At 44.2% G+C, this 26,232-nt stretch overlaps 1 protein-coding gene across 3 annotated transcripts in view; it reads left to right on the forward strand.

Moving 5' to 3' along the window:
* Positions 1 to 26,232, forward strand: part of INTS1 (integrator complex subunit 1) — a 249,954-nt gene that overhangs the window by 118,439 nt on the left and 105,283 nt on the right. For all 3 annotated transcript variants that reach the window (XM_073636747.1, XM_073636748.1, XM_073636749.1), the window contains 2 exons: positions 1,047 to 1,171; positions 8,193 to 8,447. In XM_073636747.1, coding sequence (XP_073492848.1) covers positions 1,047 to 1,171; positions 8,193 to 8,447 — 380 coding nt within the window. The remainder of the gene's footprint in view (positions 1 to 1,046; positions 1,172 to 8,192; positions 8,448 to 26,232) is intronic.

Consider the following 26,232-nt stretch of genomic DNA (forward strand, 5'->3'; position numbering starts at 1 on the left):
CTAGCAAAGCTTTCGAACACGCTCCCTGGGCGTCACCCATATAACCCTACTCCACCTTTTGAGCCCTCCATTTTTTACTAGTGTCTTAAGGTGATTGACCTCTCTTCCTTCACAGAGAAATCATTCTTAGCTTAAACCACATTTTTTTTCTTTATTATTCGATCTTCAAATTCTTCTGTCAACTCATCACTGCCTTCTAATACCACAAATAGGAGTTGTGCAACCTTGGTAAAATTTTGGGATCCATACCTGGAACCCATATTGTGAGGACAGCCTGTAATGTTGCTTCAGGCACTTGATCCTACCTCACCTTAGCACTTGGTGCAAAGCGTCTAGTCAGCCACAAGGTGCTATATAGGGCCACACTATGAACCTATAAAGCACCCTTCTTTATCTTTCTTTATACCCTGAAGAAATCCGTTGCACCAGACAAAATACTCGTAGGGTGAGGCCAGTGACATATGATGTGGTACACCCGCTATTGATCTCTGGTGTGGTGTGTTTTGGCTGTTTTTCTCTAACTTTTTTGCTGGCTTTGGATAACCAGTGAATGACCTGGGAAGAGGTGGAGTCAGTGGTATCCTGAGTTGTGGCCCCCCAATTGGATTTTTCCTGCGCTGTTGATCTCTTATCATTTGGAGATCATTACTGTCTTGTGAGGGAACTGGCACACTTGTCTGTGAGATGATTTGGGATACATGTGGACAGTCATCATTTTCATTATTTCCCCTTTGGACATTTATATATTTTATCATTTACAGTGTTTGATGCACATTGTTTATTATGGTTTAATACGAGTTAACCTTTTTTTTTTTTTTTTCAAACACATATTTTTGTATTGTGTAAGCAACAATAAAACAAGCACTACTCAATGACACACAGATCTTTCCCTGGTGTCCTGAAGAAAAAAGATTGCTGATCCTAACTAGTTTATTAAAAATTAGACCGTTCTTTACAGGTGGAATGGTTTTATAATCTTGTGTCTTCACATTTTGGACTGCTCTGTATCAATGTTATATTATTCATCTGGTCCTTTAAATTTACAGACAGTACTGATGTGATTAAAAGGAAGCCAAGCAGTGAAACACCCCAAGGACAGGTACGGCCGAGGGGTCTCACCCAGATCCCAGTGCTTGGTCCAGAGGATGACTTAGCTGGAATGTTCCTGCAGGTAAAATGCTCCTTCATTATATCAATTATTTTATTGCTGTTTAGGTTTTAATGAAAGTAGATGACATCTGCTTTTTAATGCTTTCGGATTCTCCCTAGGTATATAATATTGGAATTTTGATTCCTAAAATACCTAAATTCCAGTAGTCAGCGGTCAGCACATTAGCTTAGTGCCTCAGTTTGTAGAACCTTCAGCTTGCAGCTCTGGGGCCTCTGGCACTTCCTGTTGTGACAGACAAATGGCCTGTCACTAAGGCTAGCAACATACGTATAGATTTCTCTTTTTCAGCCCGGAGGCTGAATGAGAGCAATCGAATAGATCCAGTTATCCATTCTAAACGGCTTTGATGGAGGCATCTCCCCTGTCTAACACCTGGCATCTGCAGCTGTTAAAATACCCAAGCACTAACTGCATCTGGTTTAATTCAGTCACTGATAGACAAACAATTTTCCACCCAGCAACTTTGTTTTGTTTATCGAGCTGGATGGTGCTGACAGGGCTACCTGCGGCTTGAAGCAAAGATTTAGTTACTGATGGTTGAGAGTGAGAGCTTGTTTCAGCAGTGAAGGGGTCACTAAATAGGTTTGTTACTGACTGGAGATAGGTTGGTTTTGCCCAGAAGAGCGAGTGTTCTCCAATTCGTCATTGTTCTCTCCTGTGGGCTTAGATTCTGCAGGATCAGCCTGTGTGTGGAGCACATGTCCATGCCAGTTTAACCCTGGAAAGCTCATCAGATCATATCGCACACCTTGTGTGGATGCAAGGCTAAATGCAGATACCATGTTAGTCCAGCAGCAACAAATAGGCAGTATACAAACTGTAGATCCAGGTCTCATATCAGCAAGCAAAATACAAAAACATTTGGCATGACAGCCCTCTTTACCAAGATAACATACAGAGATATCTTTGCACGTCACCTTGATATAGACTGTAATCAGGTGCTTTGACAAGATTGATGTCTGGTGGAAAGAGAGCCGAGTCGCTTTTTTGCAGAGAGAGAGATTGTGCTTGAATAGGCAAAAAGCCTGTAACGCTCAACATGGCTAACTGCATAGCTAGAATACTTGATTTTTGAGTTGGTGTGGTGCTGACAAACCCCTGTGAGGATAAACCATGTGTGAAGACGATTTTTTTTTGACAAATAAGTGGGCAGCAGCTTTAAACATACTTTCTTTATTGTACATCACAGGACACAGTGCAGCTATAGTAATTACTATCTAGGTTATATGCCACCTATAGGTGAATGGACACTGGCACACCCAAAAGACAGGAAATCCCTCCTCTATATAACCCCTCCTATACATGAAGTACCTCAGTTTTTTCACCAGTGTCTGTAAGATGGTGGTCACTGATGTGATACATGTGCTCTTGGAGCATACTTGGAGGTCTGGACGGTTCTATTAGGAATCATGGACTTAAATCAGATCCGTTAGAAAAAGCTGTCAGCCAAAATGGATGGTACACGAGCCTCATTGGAAGGAGAGAAGATTCCTCAAGGTTTGCCTGTAATGCACCCTTTACGGCGCTGAACCCTGCGTAATGGAACCCTTTGCAGTGCTTCCTGCAAAGGATCTTTCTTGCAGGGTGCTATACAGGTCCAGGGGAGTGGACCCCAGATTAAGGGGGGACCCAGTCTCTGAAGGTCTTTTATGACAAAGCTTGCCATAATGGGTGAAGATTGGACTCCTGTTATGTTCAGAGTTCTGCGGTAGGAATGGTAAGTTTGCATTTGTTTGCAGTTTCCCTTTTTTTGAAAAAAAAAAAAGAGGTCTGACTGTCCTCCCGGTGACCACTGGGAGCAGTGTGCTGTTTAATCATGCGATGTACTCTTACTCATGTGGGCTGCTGTTTCTCCTCCAGCCACTAGAGGGCACAGGCTCGCTGGGTATGGCCTATTTTTATATGGGCAGGAAGGGCGGCCATGCCATGTGGCAACAGGTTCAGTAGACCTCTGGAGACATAACAGCAGCCCATGGATACTAACAGTGTGAGTACTTACTAAGCGATAACTGTGTGAAGACAAGTCATGATTATATGCTGCATATTAACTGCTTATCCGGGGGACTGTATAACTGTAAGTTGATACATCCCTGGATGGTTAGCAGTTCACCTTAAAGTGTTGTTGACTGCTCTGTAGACAGATGCAACGTAGTATGCATGCTTGCAAAATTGTTGCTTAAATGCATGTTTAAATATACGCGTTTGGAAAAACATTAGCATGGGTGCATTTTAAGGAGTTGTATCTCCAGTATAGTGCATATGTGCTTGGCTAAATCGTGCAGGACTAGTATGGGGCCAACTGCAGTTAAGCAGGTGCTTGCTTGCAAACTAACTGAAACGCACGGTTGCTGAAGATACATGTTTTTACATATTTGCATAAATATACATGGTTATACATGTTTGCATAAAGATACATGATCATGGTTGCAAAAGATGCATGGTTGCACAAAGATGCATGGTTATTTATGTTTGCATAAATATACATGGTTATACATGATTGCATAAAGATACATGGTTGCATAAAGATGCATGTTTGGACATGTTTGTATAAATAGACGTGGTTATTCATGATCGCATAAAGATACGTGATCGCATAAATATGCATGTTTATACATGTTTGCTTAAATATACATGGTTATACATGATCGCATAAGGATACGTGGTTTCATAAAGATACTTAATCGCATAACGATACTGTATCGCATAAAGATACATGATCGCATAAAGATACATGGTTGCATAAAGATGCGTGTTTATACTTGTCTGCATAGATACGTGTTGTGTAATGTTGCATAAACACGTTTCATAAACGCATGCTTGCTTATTGCGAAAATGCTTGTTTCCATGGGCACATGTTGCATAAATGCGTGTGTACAGCGCATGCTTTCATATTTTGCCTAAATGCATATTTGCATAAGCGCATGCTTCCATAAACGCATATTGCTTAAACACATGCTGGCATGTTTTCATTTGTACTGCATACGTATGTTTATTTACATTAAGCTGTATACATATGTACTTGTTTTCCTGGGACTACATACATATATGCTTATTTGCATAGGACTACATGCATATGGGCTTATTTGCCTGGGTGCTTGTTTGCCTGGGGGTACATGCGTGTGTGCTTATTGACCTTGTACTGCATACATAAATGCATGAATGGCAAGAATACTTGTAGACCTGCATGTTTGCATACCTAAGGGGTTGCATAAACCAACATTGTTTTAGGCCTGCATCCTGGGAGGACTGTATATTAGATTGGATAATATAGTTGCTGCATTATTTTCTTGTTATACCAGTTAAATAGTTCCAGAAAAGAGAGGCAGCCGGGGGAAACAGGGGCACCGCTCTCAGGTTCAAGGATCTGGCGGTGTCCATATCTCCCAATGGACAGTGGTGTCTGGTGCATCTGAACCACTGTGGTGTTTGGCATTGCAGCGTTTCCTGGCGCATTCATTTTTCGTCAGACTGTGGCCGCATCACCTTGATCATGCCTAATCTCGGTTGATCGAAGCCTAAGCAGGATCAAGCCTGGTTAGTATATAGATCGGAGACTGCCCGAGAATACAGAAGCTGTGAGCTTTCCCCACCTGGGTGAGGGAGGCATCTGAGGCTGCTGGGTTTTGAGAGTATCTCGGGCAAGAAAATCTTAGGGCAGTCTCTGAGGTGGTTTGTTCCATCTTTAGCTGGCAGAAATCTGATAGGTTAAGTGCACCTCTTGGGACTGTCTGGGTCTGTCACAGAGTCGTCAGTCTTTTGCCTTGCATATGCTCTTGGAGCAGAAGTTATGGGCTCATTATTTTGAGACAATTAAATGGTAGCAGTTCCAAAGCCAAATAGGGACATGAGGTCTATCTTAAGATCTCAAGCCGCTGAACATCCTTCTGTTTCAAACAGGCTAGACTGTTCAGTGATGACCTCTCTGCAAGAGGTAGATTTCGGGGGCCATAATAATCTGTAAACGCACATCTTCGTGTGGCGGTTTGTTTCCAGGCTCATCAAAGATTTCTGTAATTGCAGTGGAAATCTGTTTTTATTGTGAATCTTCCCTTTGGGTTGGTCACAGCTCCGGAGGGTTCTCAAAGCGTCTGAAAACACCTCCATACTCTTTACCTCAATAATCTTTGCTCAGGAAGCAGTCAATTCCAGGGGTTCCTTTGATATATTTCTACAGGAGTAAGCTGTGTTTAGGTCAAAGCACGTTCTCTACATACAGCCCTACTCCAGGTCTTGCTAGAGATTCATTCTCTGTCTGGAACTTGAAGATCCAGGCATTGCAGTGCCGGAAGGCTATGTTTCCGGGGGTTGCAGAGCAAAAATTGGTGCTTGATAGTCTTCCTTTTCAGGAATTTGGAAAATAACCACTGATGCCAGTCTCACTAAGTTGACTTGAGGCTGGCTACAGTTCAGTGGGCTTGGTCTCCACAGGAGAGAATACTGTCCAATAGCTTGGAATTTTTGACCAGTATGTCTTGCTCTGGATTATAGGACAAACCTGTTGTAGGTTCAATCTGGAAATGCCTCTGCAGGTGTGTATGTATATATATATATATATATATATATCAACCACCAGGGTGGCACCAGAGGTCATGCGACTCAGGGAGGTGTACCACATTTTGTCTGGGACAGTACAGGTGCTGACTCTATCGCCAATACATATTCCAGGTATAGGGTAGTGGCAAGGGGAACTCTACAGGGGAATCTACTAGATTCCAAGTTCTACAACAGTTTGGGACAGGGTTGTCCGGGACAAGAGTCCCACTGCCAATAAGGGTACATGTTCTGGTAACACATTAAGGTCTGGTTCTCCGTTATTTGACTCCCCCCCCCGTTGCGGGGATTCTGCCACATCTTTTGCGAAGAATCCGTAAGGTGGTAACTGATATTAGTGTTGGCCAAATTATCCCTGGGGGGCTTGGTGCACAGGCATAGCGAGTCTTGCGGGGGTTGCTCCTTTGGACACTCCCAGTCCAGCGGGACCTGATGGTCTTGAGTCCTGTATCTCAGCACTGTTGAGCTCCAGGAAGCCAGCTTCGGGGAGCTTCAATTACAGGACTTGAAAAAATATATATATTTTTTTACCTGGGGTGAAGCCAGGAAATGGCACCCGCAGAAATATGTGGGTGCGAGATTTTCTTTTTCTCTCTCCAATCGCTAGAGGAAAGGAATTTGGCCTTAAGTACCGTTAAGGGTCAGAGTTCGTCCCTATCCATTTTTTTTCCAGGGGCAATTGTTTCTCACTCCTTGTTTTATACCTCATACAGCATGTAACTTGGACAGTCCCGCCTGTCAGGCCATTCTTGTGTCCATGGGACTTGAATTGATCTTGACTGTCCTTGCAGAGGCCACTTTTTGAACCAACCGGGGGATTCTGTTGGTCCTTTTATCTCAGAGGGTGGCTTCTTTGGTTGCTATCACTTCACGAAGTGGAGTGTCAGAGTTGGCCCTTTCATGCAAGGAGCCATTTTTGGTCTCACATCATAAGATGATGTTGCGTCCTCATCCATTTTTATTGCCTAAAGTGGTTTCTACTTTTTCACTTGAATCAGGACAGTGTCTTGCCTTTTATTTTTCTCCTAATCCACAGTCGGCAGGAGAAATATTGCTACCTACTCTAGAGGTAGTTCAGACGCTCAGGGTCTGCTTGAGTTGTCGGCACAAGTCAGGAATCCTGATTTGTGCTGCCAGAAGAGCCCAGGAAGAGCAGGCGGCATCCAGGTTGAATATTTAGCAGTGGATCTGCCAGTTTATCAATGATGCCTATGGTTTAAATGGCAAACAACTCATTTTTTTATCCGGGGAAAGATTCTCTACCCAGGAGTGGGAGTATCTTGGGCCATCCATAATCAGGTGTCAGTGGCCCAGGTGTACAAGACCACTATTTGGTCTTTTGTTTATACATCTACAGGGTTTTTACCAGGTCGATGTCAATCACGTAGAAGATACTGCCTTTGGCCTCAGCGTATTACAAATAGTAGAGTAGGTCCTTCTTTGGTGGCAGTTTCTATGATGGTGTCTCCCTCCCCTCAGGGGCATTGCTTTGGGACATCCCAGATAGTAATTACTATAGCTGCTCTGTGTTCCGTGATGTACAATAAAGAAAATAGGATTTTTCCTACAGCTTATCTGTAAAAATCCTTTTCTTGGAGTACATCACGGGACACAGGAGTCCCTCCCCTCTTTTGGGAATTGCTTGCTACAAAAGTGAGGTAATTCCTGTATAGAGGGGGGACTTCCTGTCTTTTGGGTGTGGCAGTGTCCATTCACCTATAGGTGGCGTATAACCCAGATGGTAATTATTATATCTGCTCTGTGTCCCGTGATGTACTCCAAGAAAAGGATTTTATAGGTAAGCTGTAGGAAAAATCCTATTTTTTTTGTGAGTGGACCAAGTTCCTGGAAATTTTAAAATTTAGAGCTACATCTCACATTTATAAGAGTTTGCATTGTCTTCCCATGTATGCTTGAGTTTTCTGGATCTACTTGTAAGTATCTAAACTGTTTTGGTTAGTTAATCAGCTGCCTCTCAAAATTGCCCCTTTTCTGTGCTTTAGTGTGGAAGAGACTTAGATTGTGGACATTGACTGACGCAAATGGTTATATGTATGTGATTTAGCGTGATTTCTTTTAGCTTCATTTTGGATGGAGCAATGAGGGATTATAGAGGCTCTGACAAATTAAATTGCTGTCCCTATCATGGAGGTTTTCTCCTACCACATTTTACGGTAGGAAACGATTGGAAATGTCTCCATCGGTGACAGACAAATAAAATCTTTTTATATGCCATTAACATTCATAAAAGGCAAAATACAATTGATTTAAAAATCATTATAGTTTGATGGCATCCATCCATATAATTAGACAAGTTCTTAAATTCTCAACAAACAGGTGGTAACTCTTACTACAAGACAAGTTACTCCTGTATGTCGCATTTTCAGAATAACCATTTGTCAGATACATTAAAATATTCTATTTTTTTCCCACTGTAATGCTGGAATCTTGATGGTCTGTTCTCTTCCAGTTATTCCCGTTAAATCCAGACCCGCGATGGCAGAACACAAACCCGAGACCAATATCTCTGGCCTTACAGCAAGCACTGGGCCATGAGTTGGCTCGCATCCGACAGGGAAACACCCAGTTGACTGGAATTGCAGTGCGGCTGCTCCAGGCAATTGCAGCTCTACTTAGCTCACCTCACAGCGGAGCTCTGGTGTTGGCTATGCACAGGAATCATTTCATATCTTGCCCACTCATGAGACAGCTCTATCAGTACCAGGTAAGAAAGTCACAGCAAAAAATGTTGTTATATTTCTTTAAGCCTCTCTCACTTTACACCTCCAACCTTTTGTAAACAATACATGCATACTGTATAGTATCACTGTCCCCTTGGACCCATCCACCTTCTAGCAATCTTTGGTGCCTGTGTTTACCATGCCCATCAAATCGGAGAACAACAGTGGTCTGCACATGGGGATTATGCGAAATTGTTTATTCATATATGGTAAGCAGCTTAAAGTGATATTAAACCCAAATGCACACATTTATTATATTGCAGTTTACTAATTCTTAGATATGATGGCTGCATTAGCTTTTTTAGGCTTTTCTTGCCCTTATTTTCAACTGGTAATTCAGCCAATAGATCTGTTGTTTTTCATTCAAGCTTGTATTCATTAACAATGTTGAGATAAACAATTTGCCACTGACATGGATTAAGCAAAAAATTAAAAACGGGCAGATCTCACTTCGGCACAAGAAATGTTGATGCAGGGATCTCTCCCACTCTGACATTGTATTCTGATAAGGGAACCCCCCCCCCACGTCAAAATACACTGATCAGTGCTTGCAGCCATTGGTTTTCTAGCATGACCGTTTGACAGAACCTGGAGTTTAGCTTCAGATTGTTAGTGTATCCAAATCTGCTAGTACATCTAACACTCCCCTCGCCCCCCCCCCCCCCCCCCCCCCGACTGACAATGCTGCTGGGCTCCTTCATCTGGAGTGGGGACATGGTAATATAGGAGGTGTGTTACTGGCTAGATCACCAGGTGAAAACAGAAGGAAAAAGGCCAAGAAGAAAACGAATGCAGCCACCACATTTTACGATTGCTAAGCTGTAATATCTTACGTTTTTGGTTTTGGGTTTGATACCACTTTAAAACGAAATTCTAGACAGATATAAAAGACACAAGTTTTAGTGTAATCATCTTCCCCCATAGCAAAGTTGGCATGTGAGATGCAGAAACAGCACAAGCAGCCAATCAGTCCATGTGCTGACAAGAAACCTGCTGATAGGAAGAGAGAGAGTGACGGAGAGAAAAGCTCAACACTGTGCTGCTTCTCCTTTCACTGTCCAGTCACAAGCTTGGGATGTGTCCAGGACAACCTGGGCCTAGAGGAAGTTTGTTAAATGATGATGACCATCAAACTAAGGACATCTAGTGGCAGACAAAAGTACAGTTGGGGAAATCTCTGTATTGAAGCTGACTATTGCAGCAAAATCTGTTTTTGTTATTTGGTCTTATAATGGGCTCTTCTTTTTTAAAGCGGAGTTCCACACAAAAATGGAACTTCCGCTTTTCGGAACCCTCCCCCCTCCGGTGTCACATTTGGCCCCTTTCAGGGGGGAGGGGGGTGCAGATACCTGTCTAAGACAGGTATTTTCATCCACTTCCGGCATAGACTCCCACGGGAGTCTATGCCTCTTCCTGTCCCTCCGTGCTGTCTCCTGGGAAACACACAGGTCCCAGGAGATAGCGGGGACCAGTTACGATGCGCAGCGCAACTCGCGCATGCGCAGTAGGGAACCGGGAAGTGAAACCGCAACGCTTCACTTCCTGATTCCCTCACCTAGGATGGCGGCGGCAGCTGCCGAGAATCGAGCGGGTTATCGGCGTCGGTAAGTAAGGTAAGTGGCCATTTATTAAAAGTCAGCAGCTGCAGTATTTGTAGCTGCTGGCTTTTAATATTTTTTTTTTTAGGTGGATTTAGGTGGACTCCCTCTTTAAGTTGTTTTTGGCTGTAGTTCTGCTTCAAACACCTTGCATTAGTAACTGCCCTCCAGTGTATACTAAGTATACACTTAGTAAATAAGCTATATATTGCTCCTATATGCAGTTTTAGTAAATCAACCCCAAAGTGTTTTACATGATGAAATATTACATATATTTGAGTATTCAATGTTTAGTGGCTTATTAAGGATTATCTAATATCTGAGAGGTTGTATTCAGCATATTACCTTCATCAGCCATATGTATGCTGGCTGTTTCGGTCATCATGTATGAATGGTTTTAAGGTCTGCCATTCAGTAAAATTCTATGATTAGATGCTTTATATCCAGCTTTAGGAGAGACCCGTGTTTAATTGATTTATTCACTTTTGTGGCTAATGCATGTGCAAATAGTATTGGTGTTTTCTATTTAGAGGGGTGTGATTGAACCTCTCGTCTGGGCTCAGCACATTTTAACCCCTTGACTATGTATAAGGAACATTTTTTGGTATATTGTATTAGCATTGTTATCCATAGAATAGGATCTCCCAGGAGAATATTGACAATTGTCAATTTTTTCTTTTCCCACAAGTATATCAGGTTTTTAATATTGTTATGGTGAGGGAGAGTGTACTATGAAAGCGCGTGCGATTATTTATACAGTATATTGATTTTTTTTTCTTCATACTATTTAGAATGCGGTTATTCCTCTTGTCTTTTGTTTTTTGTTAATGTATCTAGCCAAGTACCAAAATCAACTTATATTGCAGCTTTCCAGCTGTTGGATGTGATGGCGAAGTTGGTTTTAATTTTTCAGGCATATTTCCCCTTAATTTTCATCTGTTGAATTTTGTAAATAAAACACTTTTTTAGGGGTTTCTAGTAGGGATGCACCAACACCATTTTTTTTACGAGTACCAATACTTTTTTTTTTTTTTTTTAGTACTCGATATTAATTGCTAGTACCTACTACAGCATTTTTGTTTACACTATAGCTGTCAGCAATGGTAAAAAGCATTGAAAAGTTATTTACAAAGGAAATTTTTTTTTCTTCCATTTTTCTTCCGCTTTTTTCAATGTGAAACGTACAGTATCTCACAAAAGTGAGTACATCCTTCACATTATTGTAAATATTTTATTATATTTTTTTCATGTGACAACACTAAACAAATGACACTTTGCTACAATGTAAAGTAGTGAGTGTACAGCTTGTATAACAGTGTAAATTTGCTGACCCCTCAAAATAACTCAACACACAGCCATTAATGTCTAAACCGCTGGTAAGAAAAGTGAGGACACCCCTAAGTGAAAATGTCCAAATTGGGCCCAATTAGCCATTTTCTCTCCCCGGTGTCATGTAACTTGTTAGTGTTACAAGGTCTCCAGTGTGAATTGGGAACAGGTGTGTTAAATTTGGTGATATCACTCTCTCTCTCTTACTGGTCACTGGAAGTTCAACATGGCACCTCATGGCAAAGAACTCTTTGAGGATCTAAAAAAAAGATTTGTTGCTCTACATAAAGATGGCCTAGGCTATAAGAAGATTGTCAAGACCCTACAACTGAACTGCACCACGGTGGCCAAGACCATACAGTGGTGTAACAGGACAGGTTCCACTCAGAACAGGCCTCTCCATGGTCGACCAAAGAAGTTGAGTGCACGTGCTCAGTGTCATATCCAGAGGTTGTCTTTGGGAAATAGACGTATGAGTGCTGCCAGCATTGCTGCAGAGGTTGAAGGGGTGGGGGGTCAGCCTGTCAGTGCTCACACCATACACCTGACCACACACTGCATCAAATTGGTCTGCATGGCTGTCGTCCCAGAAGGAAGCCTCTTCTAAAGATGATGCACAAGAAAGCCCGCAAACAGTTTGCTGAAGACAAGCAGACTAAGGACATGGATTACTGGAACCATGTCCTGTGGTCTGATGAGACCAAGATAAACTTATTTGGTTCAACTGGTGTCAAGCGTGTGTGGCGGCAACCAGGTGAGGAGTACAAAGACAAATGTGTCTTGTCTACAGTCAAGCATGGTGGTGGGAGTGTCATGGTCTGGGGCTGCATGAGAACAACCCCAAACACACCTCCAAGACGACCATTGCCTTGCTAAAGTAGCTGAGGGTAAAGGTGATGGACTGGCCAAGCATGTTTCCAGACCTAAACCCTATTGAGCATCTGTGGGGCATCCTCAAACGGAAGGTGGAGGACGCAAGGTCTCTAACATCCACTAGCTCCGTTATGTCGTCATAGAGGAGTGGAAGAGGACTCCAGTGGCAACCTGTGAAGCGCTGGTGAACTCCATGCCTAAGAGGGTTAAGGCAGTGCTGGAAAATGATGGTGGCCACACAAAATATTGACACTTTGGACCCAATTAGGACATTTTCACTTAGGGGTGTACTCAATTTTGTTGTCAGCGGTTTAGACATTAATGGCTGTGTGTTATTTTGAGGGGACAGCAAATTTACACTGTTATACAAGCCGTACACTCACAAAAACAAACAAAAAAAGTTTTAATTATTAATAGTTTATAAAATAGAAGTGAACAAAAACCAATCGGCAGCAAAATTATAAATGGAGGAGAATAAGGAGTAAATTAAGGGTTAATAAGGATTTATACAGAGTAACAATTTCAATAATAAGACCGAAAATAGTTTTTGTTTTTTTAATAGGTTGCTTTAATAAAGGGGTTGTAAACCCTCCTGGTTTTTCACCTCAATGCATTCTATGCATTAAGGTGAAAAAGCTCTTGTAATGCACCAGCCCCCCTTTTACTTACCTGAGCCCAATCATTCCTGCACCAGGGGCGAGCACACCTGCTCCAGCCGGTGTCTCGGGTCCTGATTGGATAGATTGATAGCAGCGCAGCCATTGGCTCCCACTGCTGTCAATCAAATCCAGTGACGCAGGAGCCAGGGACGGAGCTGAGTCCTGCTGTTTGTGTCAATGGGCGCAGCAGCAGGACATGGGAGCACGCCCACACGGGTGCCCCGAGGGAGAGCGCTTCTCCGACGGGGCACTCGAGAAGAGGAGGAGCCAGGATCGCTGCTGAGGGACCCCAGAGGAGGAGTATCGGGGCCACTCTGTGCAAAACGAACTGCACAGAGGAGGTACATATGACATGTTTGTTTTAAAAAACAAAGGTTTACATATCCTTTAAACTGACTTCATGTTCAGACCGAAGATTATGCCTTTGATTCGTAAATGAATAAACAGAAAGATAGATCAGAAGAAACAATGTACAGTAACAGTAAACTGAGCTTATATAGTGAAATTCAGTATTTTAAAATGCGTAAGACTGTTTTGATGTTGATTTTTCAAAGCAGCGGTGTTCTGTCACAATAGCAAACCTGTCAGATCAGCAGGCTTGCCGCTACTTTTAAAATTCAACATCTAAACAGACGGATTTTTAACTACTGAATTTCACTATATAAGCTCAGTTTACTGAGTGCGAAATGCAGGATTCCAGTTGGGTGTAACAAGATGTCCGCTTGCCGCCTTCTCACTGTATCTTTCCTGTGGGCGACTGCAGGGTGTACCAACATTGCGGCGACGAAACGTCACTTCCGTTACAAATTCTGACGGGTTGCCTAATCTGACGAAACACCGGACTTCTTTTATACTTCAGCTGTAACAGGGGAACTCCGCTGACAGCTGAATGAGTTATCGATTGCTTAGGACGCGGCGGCCCCGCTCCTTAACAACCGATAATTGAATTTTTTTTCTTTTTTTACATATCAGCTGTCAGTGGAGGAATCCCGCTGACAGATTAAAGAACCGAGTCTGAGAGTATCAGTTTCAGGTATCGGAGCATTTTCATGAGTACTGATACTTGTGCAAATGCTTATTATCAGCACCGAAATCGGTATTGGTGCAACTTTAGTTTCTAGGGTGAACTAGGAACTGAAATTGAACATTGACTGAAATTGCCTTAGGACTGCAAAAGGCCACCTCCTCTCTTAATCCCCATAACTTATGGTGAAGGTGTCACTTCCTGAACACTGGACCCAATAAACTTTTGATGGTGCGCCAGATATTTGGCTCACACTGAATTATGATATGTGCTAAATATTTGTTCAAGTTGAAGGGTATTTATAGTAAGGTGTGCAAAATGTTGGAAAATATCAAAGCCCAGCATTTTGCACAAAAGTCACATAATCTGTGCCAAATAATTATCTTATCGTACATCACGGGACACAGAGCCATAGTAGTTACTATGTGGGTTATAGGCCACCTTCAGGTGATGGACACTGGCATGCCCTAAATTAAAAAGTGCACTCTTTATATAACCCTTCCCACTGGTGAGAGTACCTCAGTTTTTTTCGCGTCTAAGGTGTTGGTCACGAGGTAAAGATGTGCTGTGCTGAGCTCCACTGCAGCAATCTTTGCTGGGGCTAGCCATTCAGCCGGATCCGTTCAAAGTGTCTTTTTGGCCAAATTGAATGGTACCCGGGCTTCGTATCCGAACAAACGAGGTCTTGCCTGTAACGCTTCTCTTTTTTAGAGAGCTGGACCCCTCTGGGTCCAGTACTTTTTGGTATTAAGGCCATAAAGTTTTACTGGCGGAAGTGCTATTGCAGGTCCAGGATTGTGGGTTTCCTCGAGGATCCCCAGCTCCTGAAGGTTTAAGGAAACCCACCGTGAAGAGTGAAGATTGGGTCTGTTGGTTTACCACAGAAAACCCTGCGGCAGGGAAGGTAAGTGGAGTTTTTATAAGAATTTTTCAAAATTTTCTTATGATTGTCTCCTTTAATTAGTATATGTTGTCATGCCTATGTGTCACCACTGGGGGCTGTATAGAGCACTTACGTCTCATGCGTCTCAGAGAGCCCACGATGTGTCCAGGAAACAGCAGTTTTCTCTTCCTCCGGCTGGCAGCAGACCTCCGGCTTTGTGCATCGGGCTATGGTCGGAAGGGAGGTTAAAATCACCTCAAAAAAGGGGCTCTAGAAAGACTATAGTCACTAGGGAGCCTAGATCCATCTAAAAAAAATGGCATCCTCCCCTGAGAGTAATATGGCTGGTCAGAGTGAGCCATCAGGAGGGGCAAGGGTTGCAGCTGCTTTTAGCATTACAACCCATGTATATATGACTAAGGAGTTTTTTACTCCAAACATTCTAACTTTGGAGCAAAAAATTGATGCTTAATCGCATACCAGAGTGGGATTAAGCATAACGGTTCCCCGTCCATTGCTCAGGACCCTCATGATGAGGAACAAGGAGCGAGAGATGACAAATTTCTCTCAAGGGACCAGGAAGAGGCTGATGTCCGAATAACCTAATACGAAAGGATCAGGTTCGCAGGAAAATTGGTTGGTACAGTCTCACACTGAATTGGTCCGCTCAACATGTTTACTGCCAATAAGCGCAGTCAATCGATGAGCCCACTCCTGGTTTGGGTTCATTAAAGCCTCCTTAATCTGTTCATGCTTTTCCTATCCATTCATGGCTAAAAAAGCTTATGTATTCTGAGTGGGAGCACCCAGATAAAGTTTTTTTCCTCCAAAAAAGTTTTTCAGTACTTTATCCTACGGAGGAAAAGTTCTATAAGAAATGGAGATTTCCAGCAGTTGGCGCTGCTATATCCTCTGTACCTGACTTGTCCAGTAGACAATGCTCATATGCTAAAGGATCCAACAGATAAGAAGTTGGAATTCCTTTTTAAAAACTATACTTCACTCGCAGGTTCAGCTTGCGCTGGCAGCGATCAGAGTAACTCAGTCCTTAAAGGACCAGTGTATCGAGATACTTAAGATTATTCCTGATCAGCAGGCCCAAGATTTGGCCGGGATATCAGAAGCGTTGTGTTTTACGGTAGACGCTATGAAAAATTCTATTCTCCAGGCCTCACGGCTCATGCTAGGGCTGGTACATGTGCATAGAATCCTATGGTTGAAAAATTGTTCAGCCAAAGCGCCATGCAAAAGCTCTTGGCCAGTTTCCCTTTTCATGGTAAACGGTTATTTGGAGACAATCTGAATAGGTAAATCCAAAGAATTTCTAATGGGAAAAGTTCCCTTTACTGGTTAAAAAGAAGTTTAAGCATTTTTTCCTTTAAAACGTGCTTCTTCTTCGGTGCAAGAGGCATCAGCCTCCAGGCAGTCATGACGGCCTCCACCGTCAGGTTCAAGAGGTAAACCTCAGGGTTAGTCCCAGGACAAAAAGAGGACCTGGGGAAGGAAACCCACAAAACAAAATACTAAAGCCTCTTTATGAAGGGGCACCCCCGCTCGCTCAAGTTGGGGGAAGGCTTCTACAGTTTTCAAGGGTCTGGCAGGAACAATGTCAAGACAGATGGGTGGCTTCCTCAATTTCTCTAGGTTACAAACTAGAGTTCTGAGGGTTCCCGTCTCCTTGTTTTCTCAAACGTTCCCAGAGATCCAGTGAAAAAGAAGTCTCTCTTTCTAGCTTTGGATCATCCCTTGTCTCAAGGAGTGATATCGGTGGTCCCCTTGGAGAAGCAAGGATTAGGGTTTTTATTAAAACTTTTTCACGATTCCAAAACCTAACAGGGATGTCAGACCCATTTTAGATCTCAAAGATCTAAACCGGTTTTTGAATACCGTTTTTTTCTCATAGAGTCAATCCGATCAGTAGTCTCCATCCTACAAGGGTCAATCGACATCAAGGATGCTTCTCCATGTGCCGATTTTCCCTGCTCAGCAGAAATTTCTACGCTTCAAGGTAGAAAATCTTCATTTCCAGTTTGTAGCTCTGCCTTCGGTCTAGCTACTGCACGTCGAGTGTTTACAAAGGTCCTGGCTCCTCCTTTAACCAGGTTAGGGGCTCAAGGTATAACCATATTAGCCTACTTAGACGATCTACTCTTGATAGATCAATCGGCATCCTGCTTGAAACCAAAGTTTGGTCAGCTACCTGGAATACCTAGGTTGGATTCTCAACCTAGAAAAATCCTCCTTAAAACCATCAAGGAGATTGCAGTACTTGGGGCTGATCATAGATACAGCTCAGAAGAGGGTGTTTTTGCCCCAGGAAAGGATCAGTTCCATAAGGGAACTGATACAGTTGATCAAAACAAAGAAGAATCCTTCTGTTCGACTTTGCATGAAATTGTTGGGAAAGAGGGTGGCTTCTTTCGAGGCCGTTTCTTGTGCGCAGTTTCATTCAAGATTGCTGGAAAACATTATCCTGTCAACTTGGAACAAAAAGGTCCAAGCTATAGACTTCCCAATGCGTTTATCTCCCAAAGTGTGTCAGAGCCTCAATTGGTGGTCGATATCCAAGAATCTTCAAAAAGGAAAATTCTTTCTACTGGTTACCTGGAAGGTGGTAACAACAGATGCCAGCCTTCTGGGCTGGGGAGCAGTCCTGGGAGCAGCGTCTGTCCAAGGAAAATGGTCCAAATCAGAGATGACCAGGCTGGTTTATACCATACCACCCACTTATCATCTTCTTTTTTATCTGCCACTACCCACTATGGACACTTACTTGTGGCCGTTATCTTTCACTCACTATTACTTCCGTACTTCATGGGCTACCTGCTCAGTTATGATTTACTATATGTAACCCCGTCTCACTCTTTTCAGTTTAATCTATGTTACCCACACACATACCTTTCTACCTTACTCACTCTTCATGCTCACCTGGGTGTTATCTTCTCTTCTCCAGCACTCAGTGTCTATCATCAGCTTATTGTATAACTATCTATTTTCACAGATTTTCTATGGAATTATCTGCAATACCATTATCATAGATTAACATTTGCATATAATACAGCTGAAGTACTGATGATCTTTATCCACATGCTTTTTTCCTGGTTGTTGGCGCTGCCGCCATGCCTCAAGGTCATACTGCCTCAGTTCCCGGGGATGACGCCATATCTAGCATTAATCCATTATGGTCACTATATACAGTTTTACCCATATACTACAAATCGGTAAGAGTGATTGGGATCTTTCTTGCTCCCCCTCTTTCCCCTTTTTTGTTTTATATCTTGTTTGTTTACTATACCAATTTTGGTAATTTTTTCTAGATATATCCAACCTCCGCATCTGCTCCTGACGAGTAGTATACTAACCACGAAACGCGTAGAGCTTTCCTGTGATGCAACGTCAGTCTCTTATGTTCTATCATTTTATCTGTTAATATCATAATACCTGTTTTTTAAAACCAATTTTTGTCATCTATATATTCATATGTTATTATTACAATTTGGCATATATACCATAGGCTTACCAATTTGTTATCTGTTCTAAGTGCCATATGTTATATTTATTGATGGTATTTTAGAGTATATATGTGACCTATTATCGACTATGTAATTCTATTCAATTTTTACTATATTATGTACTATATGCCTCTAATACTCAATAAATTATGTATACATTCATTGGTTCATATCATGATATGTAGCAGTTTGCTTCATATAAAGTCCCAACTTCTTTCCTTATTCCCAACTTTGTGTCAAGGACAAGGGATCCGATGGCATACGGAACAGATGCCTTGGTTTTTCCGTAGGATCAGTTTTTTCACTGATCTATGCGTTCCCTCCTGTTCTGCTTTCGCGCCTTCTTGCAGGATCAAGCAAGAAGAGAAGGTGGTGATTCATGTGGCCCAGGAAATATTGGTTTGCCGAGATCGTAAAAATGGCGGTAGGGGACCCTTGGACCCTACCGCTATGGCCAGACCTTCTCTCGCAAGGTCCGGTATTCCATCTTACCTTACAAACTCTAAATTTAGCGGTTTGGCTATTGAGACCCACATTCTAAAGGATCGTGGGCTGTTAGCGTCAGTAGTTTCTACTTGGTTAATACTAGGAAGCCGGGCTCCAGAGTAATACTATAGAATCTGGAAGGCATATGTCTCCTGGTGTGAATCCAGGGGTTGGCACCCCAAGAAAAATCTCATGCGTAGGATCCTTGAATTCCTACAGATGGGATTAGAAATTAAGCTGGCCTTGAGTACTATCAAGGCCAGATGTCAGTGTTTTTTTTCAACGACCACTTGCTTCACACTCTCTAGTTTATAACTTTATTCAGGTGTTAACTCGGATTAATCCTCCAGTCAGGTCACCCCTGAACCCTTGGGACCTAAATTTTAGTCCTGTCGGCTTTACAGGAGCAGCCTTTTGAGCCAACACAAGATATTCCCTTGGTCCTTTTGACGAGGAAAAATACTTTTCTTGGTTGCCATATCTTCTACAGGAAGAGTATCAGAGTTGCCTGCTCTTTCTTGTAAAGAGCCATATTGGTTTATTCATAAGGATTAGGTTGTATTGCAGCCTCATCCTGCGGCCCCATCCTGACCTCCTACCGAAGGTAGTATCGTTTTTTTCATTTAAACCAGGATATTGTTCTGCCCTAATTTTTTCCAGAACCTCGTTCTGTGGAAGAGAGATCACTGCATTCTCTTGATGTGGTGAGAGCGGTCAAAGTCTATTTAAAGTGTCTGCTCAGATTCATAAAACAGATGTTTTGTTTGTGTTGCCTAAAAGAGGACAGGCAGTGTCGAAATCTACTATTTATAAATGGATTCGTCAATTGTTCATATTAAAGCACACTTCTCCAGGGCTGTTAGTGCTTCTTGGGCAGTGCATCACCAAACCTTCATGGCTCAGATCTGCAAGGCCGCAACTTGGTCTTCAGTCCATACATTTATCAGATTCTATCAAATAGATGTAAAGATCATGAGGATATCGCCTTTGGGCGCAGTGTACTGCAGGCTGCAGTATGAGTCTTCTAGTCTCTTGGTGCCCTACTTTTATTGTGTCTCCCTCCCTTCAGTTGGCATTGCTATGGGACATCCCACATAGTAACTATTATGCTCTTGTATCCCGTGATGTACGATAAGAAAATAGGATTTTTATAACAGCTTACCTGTAAAATACTTTTTTTTAAAGTACATCACAGGACACAGAGGTCCCTCCCTTCTTTAGTATACACGTGTATTGCTTTGCTACAAATCTGAGGTACTCCCACCAGTGGGAGGGGTTATATAGGGAGTGCACTTTTTAACCACTTCAGCCCCAGAAGGATTTACCCCCTTCCTGACCAGAGCACTTTTTACAATTTGGCACTGCATCACTTTAACTGCTAATTGCGCTGTCATGCAATGCTGTACCCAAGCGATCACCTCTGCGGTTTTTATTTTTTGTGCTATAAACGAAAAAGACCGAAAATTTTGAAAAAAAACGATATTTTCTACTTTTTGTTATAAAAAAAATCCAATAAACTCAATTTTAGTCATACATTTAGTCCAAAATGTATTCAGCCACATGTCTTTGGTAAAAAAATGTCAATAAGCGTATATTTATTGGTTTGCGCAAAAGTTAGAGTCTAAAAACTAGGGTACATTTTCTGGAATTTACACAGCTTTTAGTTTGACTGCCTATCTCATTTCTTGAGGTGCTTAAATGGCAGGGCAGTACAAACCCCCCCCCAAATGACCCCATTTTGGAAAGTAGACACCCCAAGGAAATTGCTGAGAGGCATGTTGAGCCCATTGAATATTATTTTTTTTGTCCCAAGTGATTGAATAATTACAAAAAAAAAAAATTTACAAAAAGTTGTCACTAAATGATATATTGCTCACACAGGTCATGGGCATATGTGGAATTGCACCCCAAAATACATTTAGCTGCTTCTCCTGAGTATGGGGATACCACATGTGTGGGACTTTTTAGGAGCCTAGCCGCGTACGGGGCCCCAAAAACCAAGCACCGCCTTCAGGATTTCTAAGGGCGTAAATTTTTTATTTCACTCCTCACTACCTATTACAGTTTCTAAGGCCATAAAATGCCAAGATGCCACAAAATCCCCCAAATGACCCCATTTTGGAAAGTAGACACCCCAAGCTATTTGCTGAGAGGCATGTTGAGTATTTTGCAGCTCTCATTTGTTTTTGAAAATGAAGAAAGAAAAGAAAAATGCATTTTTTTTTTATTTTTTTCAATTTTCTAAACTTTGTGACAAAAAGTGAGGTCTGCAAAATACTCACCATACCTCTCAGCAAATAGCTTGGGGTGTCTACTTTCCAAAATGGGGTCATTTTGGGGGGGGTTTGTGCCATCTGGGCATTCCATGGCCTCCGAAACTGTGATAGGCAGTGAGGAGTGAAATCAAAAATGTACACCCTTAGAAACCCTGAAGGCAGTGCTTGGTTTTTGGGGTCCCGTATGCGGCTAAGCTCCCAAAAAGTCTCACACATGTGGTATCCCCGTACTCAGAAGAAGCAACAGAATGTATTTTGGGGTGTAATTTCACATATTCCCATGGCATGTTTGAGCAATATATCATTTAGTGACAACTTTGTGCAAAAAAAAAAAATTGTCTTTTTCCTGCAACCTGTGTCACAATATAAAATATTCCATGGACTCTACATGCCTCTCAGCAAATAGCTTGGGGTGTCTACTTTCCAAAATGGGGTCATTTGGGGGGGGGGGGTTTGAACTGTCCTGGCATTTTGTGCACAACATTTAGAAGCTTATGTCACACATCACCCACTCTTCTAACCACTTGAAGACAAAGCCCTTTCTGACACGATTTGTTAACATGAAAAAATAATTTTTTTTGCAAGAAAATTACTTTGGGTGGCCAAGAGATGGCAGAGTGAGGACGCACACCTCGGAGCTCTGTGCGGGGAAGCCCTGAGATAGACCAGCAAACCGGGACATTGAGAACCAGACCTCATGCCAGGGGACCGCGGACGCCCGCTGGACTTGGGGGGCCAAAAAGGAGCTGAAATAACCCACTACTTCCTCCGGCAACACGCAGCTTCGTCTCCAGCCGCGCCGGCCAAGATGGCGCCGCCGCGTGTGCCTCCGCCGAACACCGCCGTCTCCTCCAAGAAGGGCACTCAGCCGGGACACACAACAGGGGGTGATCGAGCCACTTTGGATGACAGGTCAGCCTCTCCCATACTGTCCCCTGTGATCCCCTTTACTGACATCTCTCTCAGCTGCAGCCACACAAGGGAACCGGGTGACACTGTAGAGGGCTCGCTCAAAGACATTGTGTCTGGCCTACCTACAAGGCAGGATTTGCAGGAGATGGCGGCAACCATAGTAAATGCCCTGTCAAGGGAACTACATGATTTACGCCAACAGGTAGACACAGTGGAAGAGAGGGTCACTGTGCTGGAGACCTCTGTGTCTGCCTCTGATGCTCGCGTTGCTGCCATAGAACAGGAGCAGCGTGGCTTTCGCCGCCATCTTGTTGACATTCAACTGAAGCTGGACGATGGTGAGAACAGGAGCAGACGCAATAACTTGCGCCTCCGTGGCATTCCCGAAGCCACCATGGGCTCAGACCTGCGCGCAACTGTGGCGGCCATTCTAAACCAGGTACTAGGAAAACCGCCTGCTGCAGAGCTAGAGCTGGATAGGGTCCACCGTATCCCAGGCCCCAGGACACCCCCTGCTGATCCCCAGGATCCTAATGCCACAGACCTTCCACGAGATGTCCTTTGCAGAGTGCACTTTTTTACCATCAAAGAGGAGATCATGCGCTTGGCATGGGAACGTGGCCCAATTGACTTTGATGGAGCAATGATCAGAATCTACCCGGACGTATCCAGGCAGACAAGAGCAATGCGAGGCCTTCTGAGACCTCTACTGGAGGTAATCCGGTCGGCAGAGGCGACGTATCGCTGGGGTCACCCCTTCCACCTTATCGTACGAAAGCAAGGAACAGAATTCTACCTGCGCTCACCGGACCAACTCCCAGACTTGTTCAGCTTCCTAGCCAAGCCGGCTATAAGTGTCCCCAACTGGTTTGACTACCTACTATCTTCGGAGGCCTTGGGCCCACCCTTACCCAGACCGCAGCGAGCCCGCAGACCGCGCTCACGCGCCACCAGCCGAGAGACTGTTAGACCTCACCCGAGGTCCTCTGAAGCTTAATCACCCATCTCATCCCAAGGACTGGTAAGACAGAATGAACATTCACACTTCATCTCCTTCCCGGGCACACCAAGAACTCTAGTCCCACATCTACAGGAGGCCGGGGAAGCCGTCTCGTCTGACGACACCCCAGGCCTAAGTTGACTACCATTCATATCACACACTCAGGACCTGTGTTTCCAAGATGTGCCTTTGAACTCCTGTGGGAAACAACAGATTGTCAACTGACTTTTGCTAGCCTGCTCGGGGGGGTGGTGAGTTACCTCAGTCTACCTGTAACCTGGGCCTGATTGCCTACACACCGTTTCTCCCATACGGTTCCACTGCCGATGGCCGGCTGGGGGGGGCGGATGGGGTAGGGGGGGACAGCAATCGGGCTGTTAATCTTGACACTTTGTGATATCGATTTTTTAGTCAGGGGGGCCCCACGACCCTATATGATAGCCCTGGAGGCGCGGGCTGTCTCCCGGTGTCCTTCCCCCCTCCCCCTCCCAATAGCTTTTTGGTCACGGGTTCATTGGAAGTCCAGTCCGCCACCCGGGGCTCCCCTTGGACCCCTCCTCCCCCTAGCTCCCTCTGGGAGGATAGACAGACAACTGTGCGGTGAGGGAGGGAGGGGGTAGCCTTATGGTTTCATGGCCTAGAAATGTACAATAACCCTGGGGATATGACAATTACAGGCAACGTGCTTTACCTGTTATGCTCCTTTATGACTCATGCAACGGTTTATTTTGTTTTATTTTGTTTTATTATGTTCTCATCTTACTGTTTTACGGTTATAATATTGGGTTGGCTTTGTGCCCATCAGGGCTTACTTTGGTACCCCTTGATATAAAGGTTCAGGGCTCTTGGTCCTGCGCTGTGGGTGGTGCCGCGGGGCGCCGTTGCGGGCCATGCCGGCGGTCACATGTGATTGCACGGGTGGCGTGGTCCGCTGTGGCGTCCGCGGCCCTCCTGGAGACGCGGTTACTAGGTGGTCTTGGCGGAGGGTGCCTGGCTGCTTCGCGGTAGGTGCCCTCCAGCAAAAGTTATGATTAACCTTGTTAAACGATGTTGGTTCTCATATTAGTAATAACTTGATTCTCAGTGGCACCATCCCCTCACATCTCCGCATTATATGTTTACTCAAACTTCTGCCTAAATTCTACTCATTCTTGAGTTGATCTCGACGAACCTTCCACCCCCACATTAGGGCGGTCCCCTGACTGGACACCTCGAGTGTGCAACAGGGGCCCATAGTTAGTCTACGACAGGAATTGTTTACCCCTCTTCCCCTCCCCCCCCCCCCCCTTTTTGTGTTTTTTTTTTTTTTTTTTCCTATTTCTACCTTTCTGCTCTCCTCTATCTGTACTGTTCTTCTCTCTCCTTGGCTTCTGCCTGAGGGGGGTTCTCATTGTGGGAGTTTCCCATACTTATATTGCCATCTTCTCCCTGCCGGAAGACACAATGGGTCACCTTAAGATCACCTCTCTAAACGTGCGGGGACTCAATATACCGGAAAAACGCACACAGCTATTGGCTGACATGCGTAGGGGCAAAACACATGTAGCCTTTCTGCAGGAGACGCACTTCCGTGCAGGTTCTATACCTAGGCTGACTAATGGGACCTTCCCTGTAGCATACCATAGCGTCTCTCCGATTTCCAAGTCAAAAGGGGTCAGCATCATCCTGGCTAGGTCGGTTCCTTGGGTATTTGAAGCACAGAGGACAGACGAGCAGGGCCGTTTTCTTCTTCTAAAGGGAAGGGTGTCTGATGTGCGGGTCACATTCGCAAATGTTTATTTCCCCAATGTGAATCACCCTCAGTTTCTGCGCGGACTACTCTCTGAGCTTTTGGAATTCTCGGAGGGGATGCTGATCTTTGGCGGAGACCTTAATTTTGCCATGGACCCGACACTAGACGTCTCACGAGGAGCCTCTCACATGTCTTATTCTCGTTTGAGGCGCCTCAAGACGGACCTTCACACCTTGCACCTGGTCGACCCGTGGAGGTTGCTCCACAACCAAGACAGAGATTACACTTTTTTTTCCCAGGTGCACCACACCTACTCTCGGCTAGACTATTTGTTGCTGTCGCACAAGGATCTTGACAAGGTGGTCTCAACGTCCATTGACGTCATATCCTTCTCTGACCATGCATCGGTCCATCTGACTCTCCAGTTGGGACCAGTGAATAGGTCCCCCCCATCCTGGCGATTGAATGAAGCACTGCTTCAATCGGAGGAAACCCGCGCGGAGATATTGAACGCTTTGCGGGAATACTTTGCGGTCAATGAGGGGTCAGTCCCCAACCCCCTTGTGGTCTGGGAAGCTCACAAGACGGTTGTGAGAGGTGCACTGATCAAGATAGGAACCCGCCTCAAGCGAGATAGACTAAAACGAACAGAGGAACTCCTAGCATCAATCCGCAAATTAGAGAGAATACATAAGGCTAGTCTTGCCCGCGCAACACTCCGGGACCTACAGAAGGCTCGTGAGGAACTCTGCTCTCTGTTACTCCATAAGACCAAACAAAAACTGGCGTGGGCGCGACGTACCATGTTTGAGTTCTCGAACAAACCTGGATCGCTTCTGGCCAGAGCCCTGCAGGGCCCTCGCACGAAAACATATATCCCACACATTCAGTCATCCTCGGGGCGGAAGCTTAATACCTCCTCGGATATAGCGGAGGAGTTCCGCTCCTTCTATACAGGCCTTTATAACTTAAAAAGAATGGAACCTGGAGACCTCTCTCTAGAGAGCAGGCAGTCCCCCCAAACATATGTAGCTGCCTCAGGCATGCCAACACTACCAGATGAAGTAAGGGAAGAACTGGAAGAGCCCCTGACGGTCGAGGAACTGGGCGTGGCTCTGGCCTCCTCGAAACCGAAAAAGGCCCCTGGCCCTGATGGTTTAACCCCAGTTTACTACAAAACTTTCTTTGACATACTGTCAAAGCCCTTAATTTCTGCCCTTAACGCCCTCACGGAAGGGAATGCCTTTCCAATAGACACCCTTAGGGCATATATCTCTCTCATCCCGAAAGAGGGTAAAGACCCATCACTCTGTGGGAGCTACCGTCCAATCGCACTTCTTAATTCGGACCTTAAACTTTTTGCCAAGATTCTAGCTAATAGGCTGCTTCCCCACATACCAAATTTGATCCATAGAGACCAGGCAGGCTTTGTGCCACTACGTGAACCTAGAGACAACACGATTCGGGTCATCAACTTGATACATG

This window comes from Aquarana catesbeiana, linkage group LG06 (assembly GCF_042186555.1).
Source record: "Aquarana catesbeiana isolate 2022-GZ linkage group LG06, ASM4218655v1, whole genome shotgun sequence".
Lineage (NCBI taxonomy): Eukaryota > Metazoa > Chordata > Amphibia > Anura > Ranidae > Aquarana > Aquarana catesbeiana.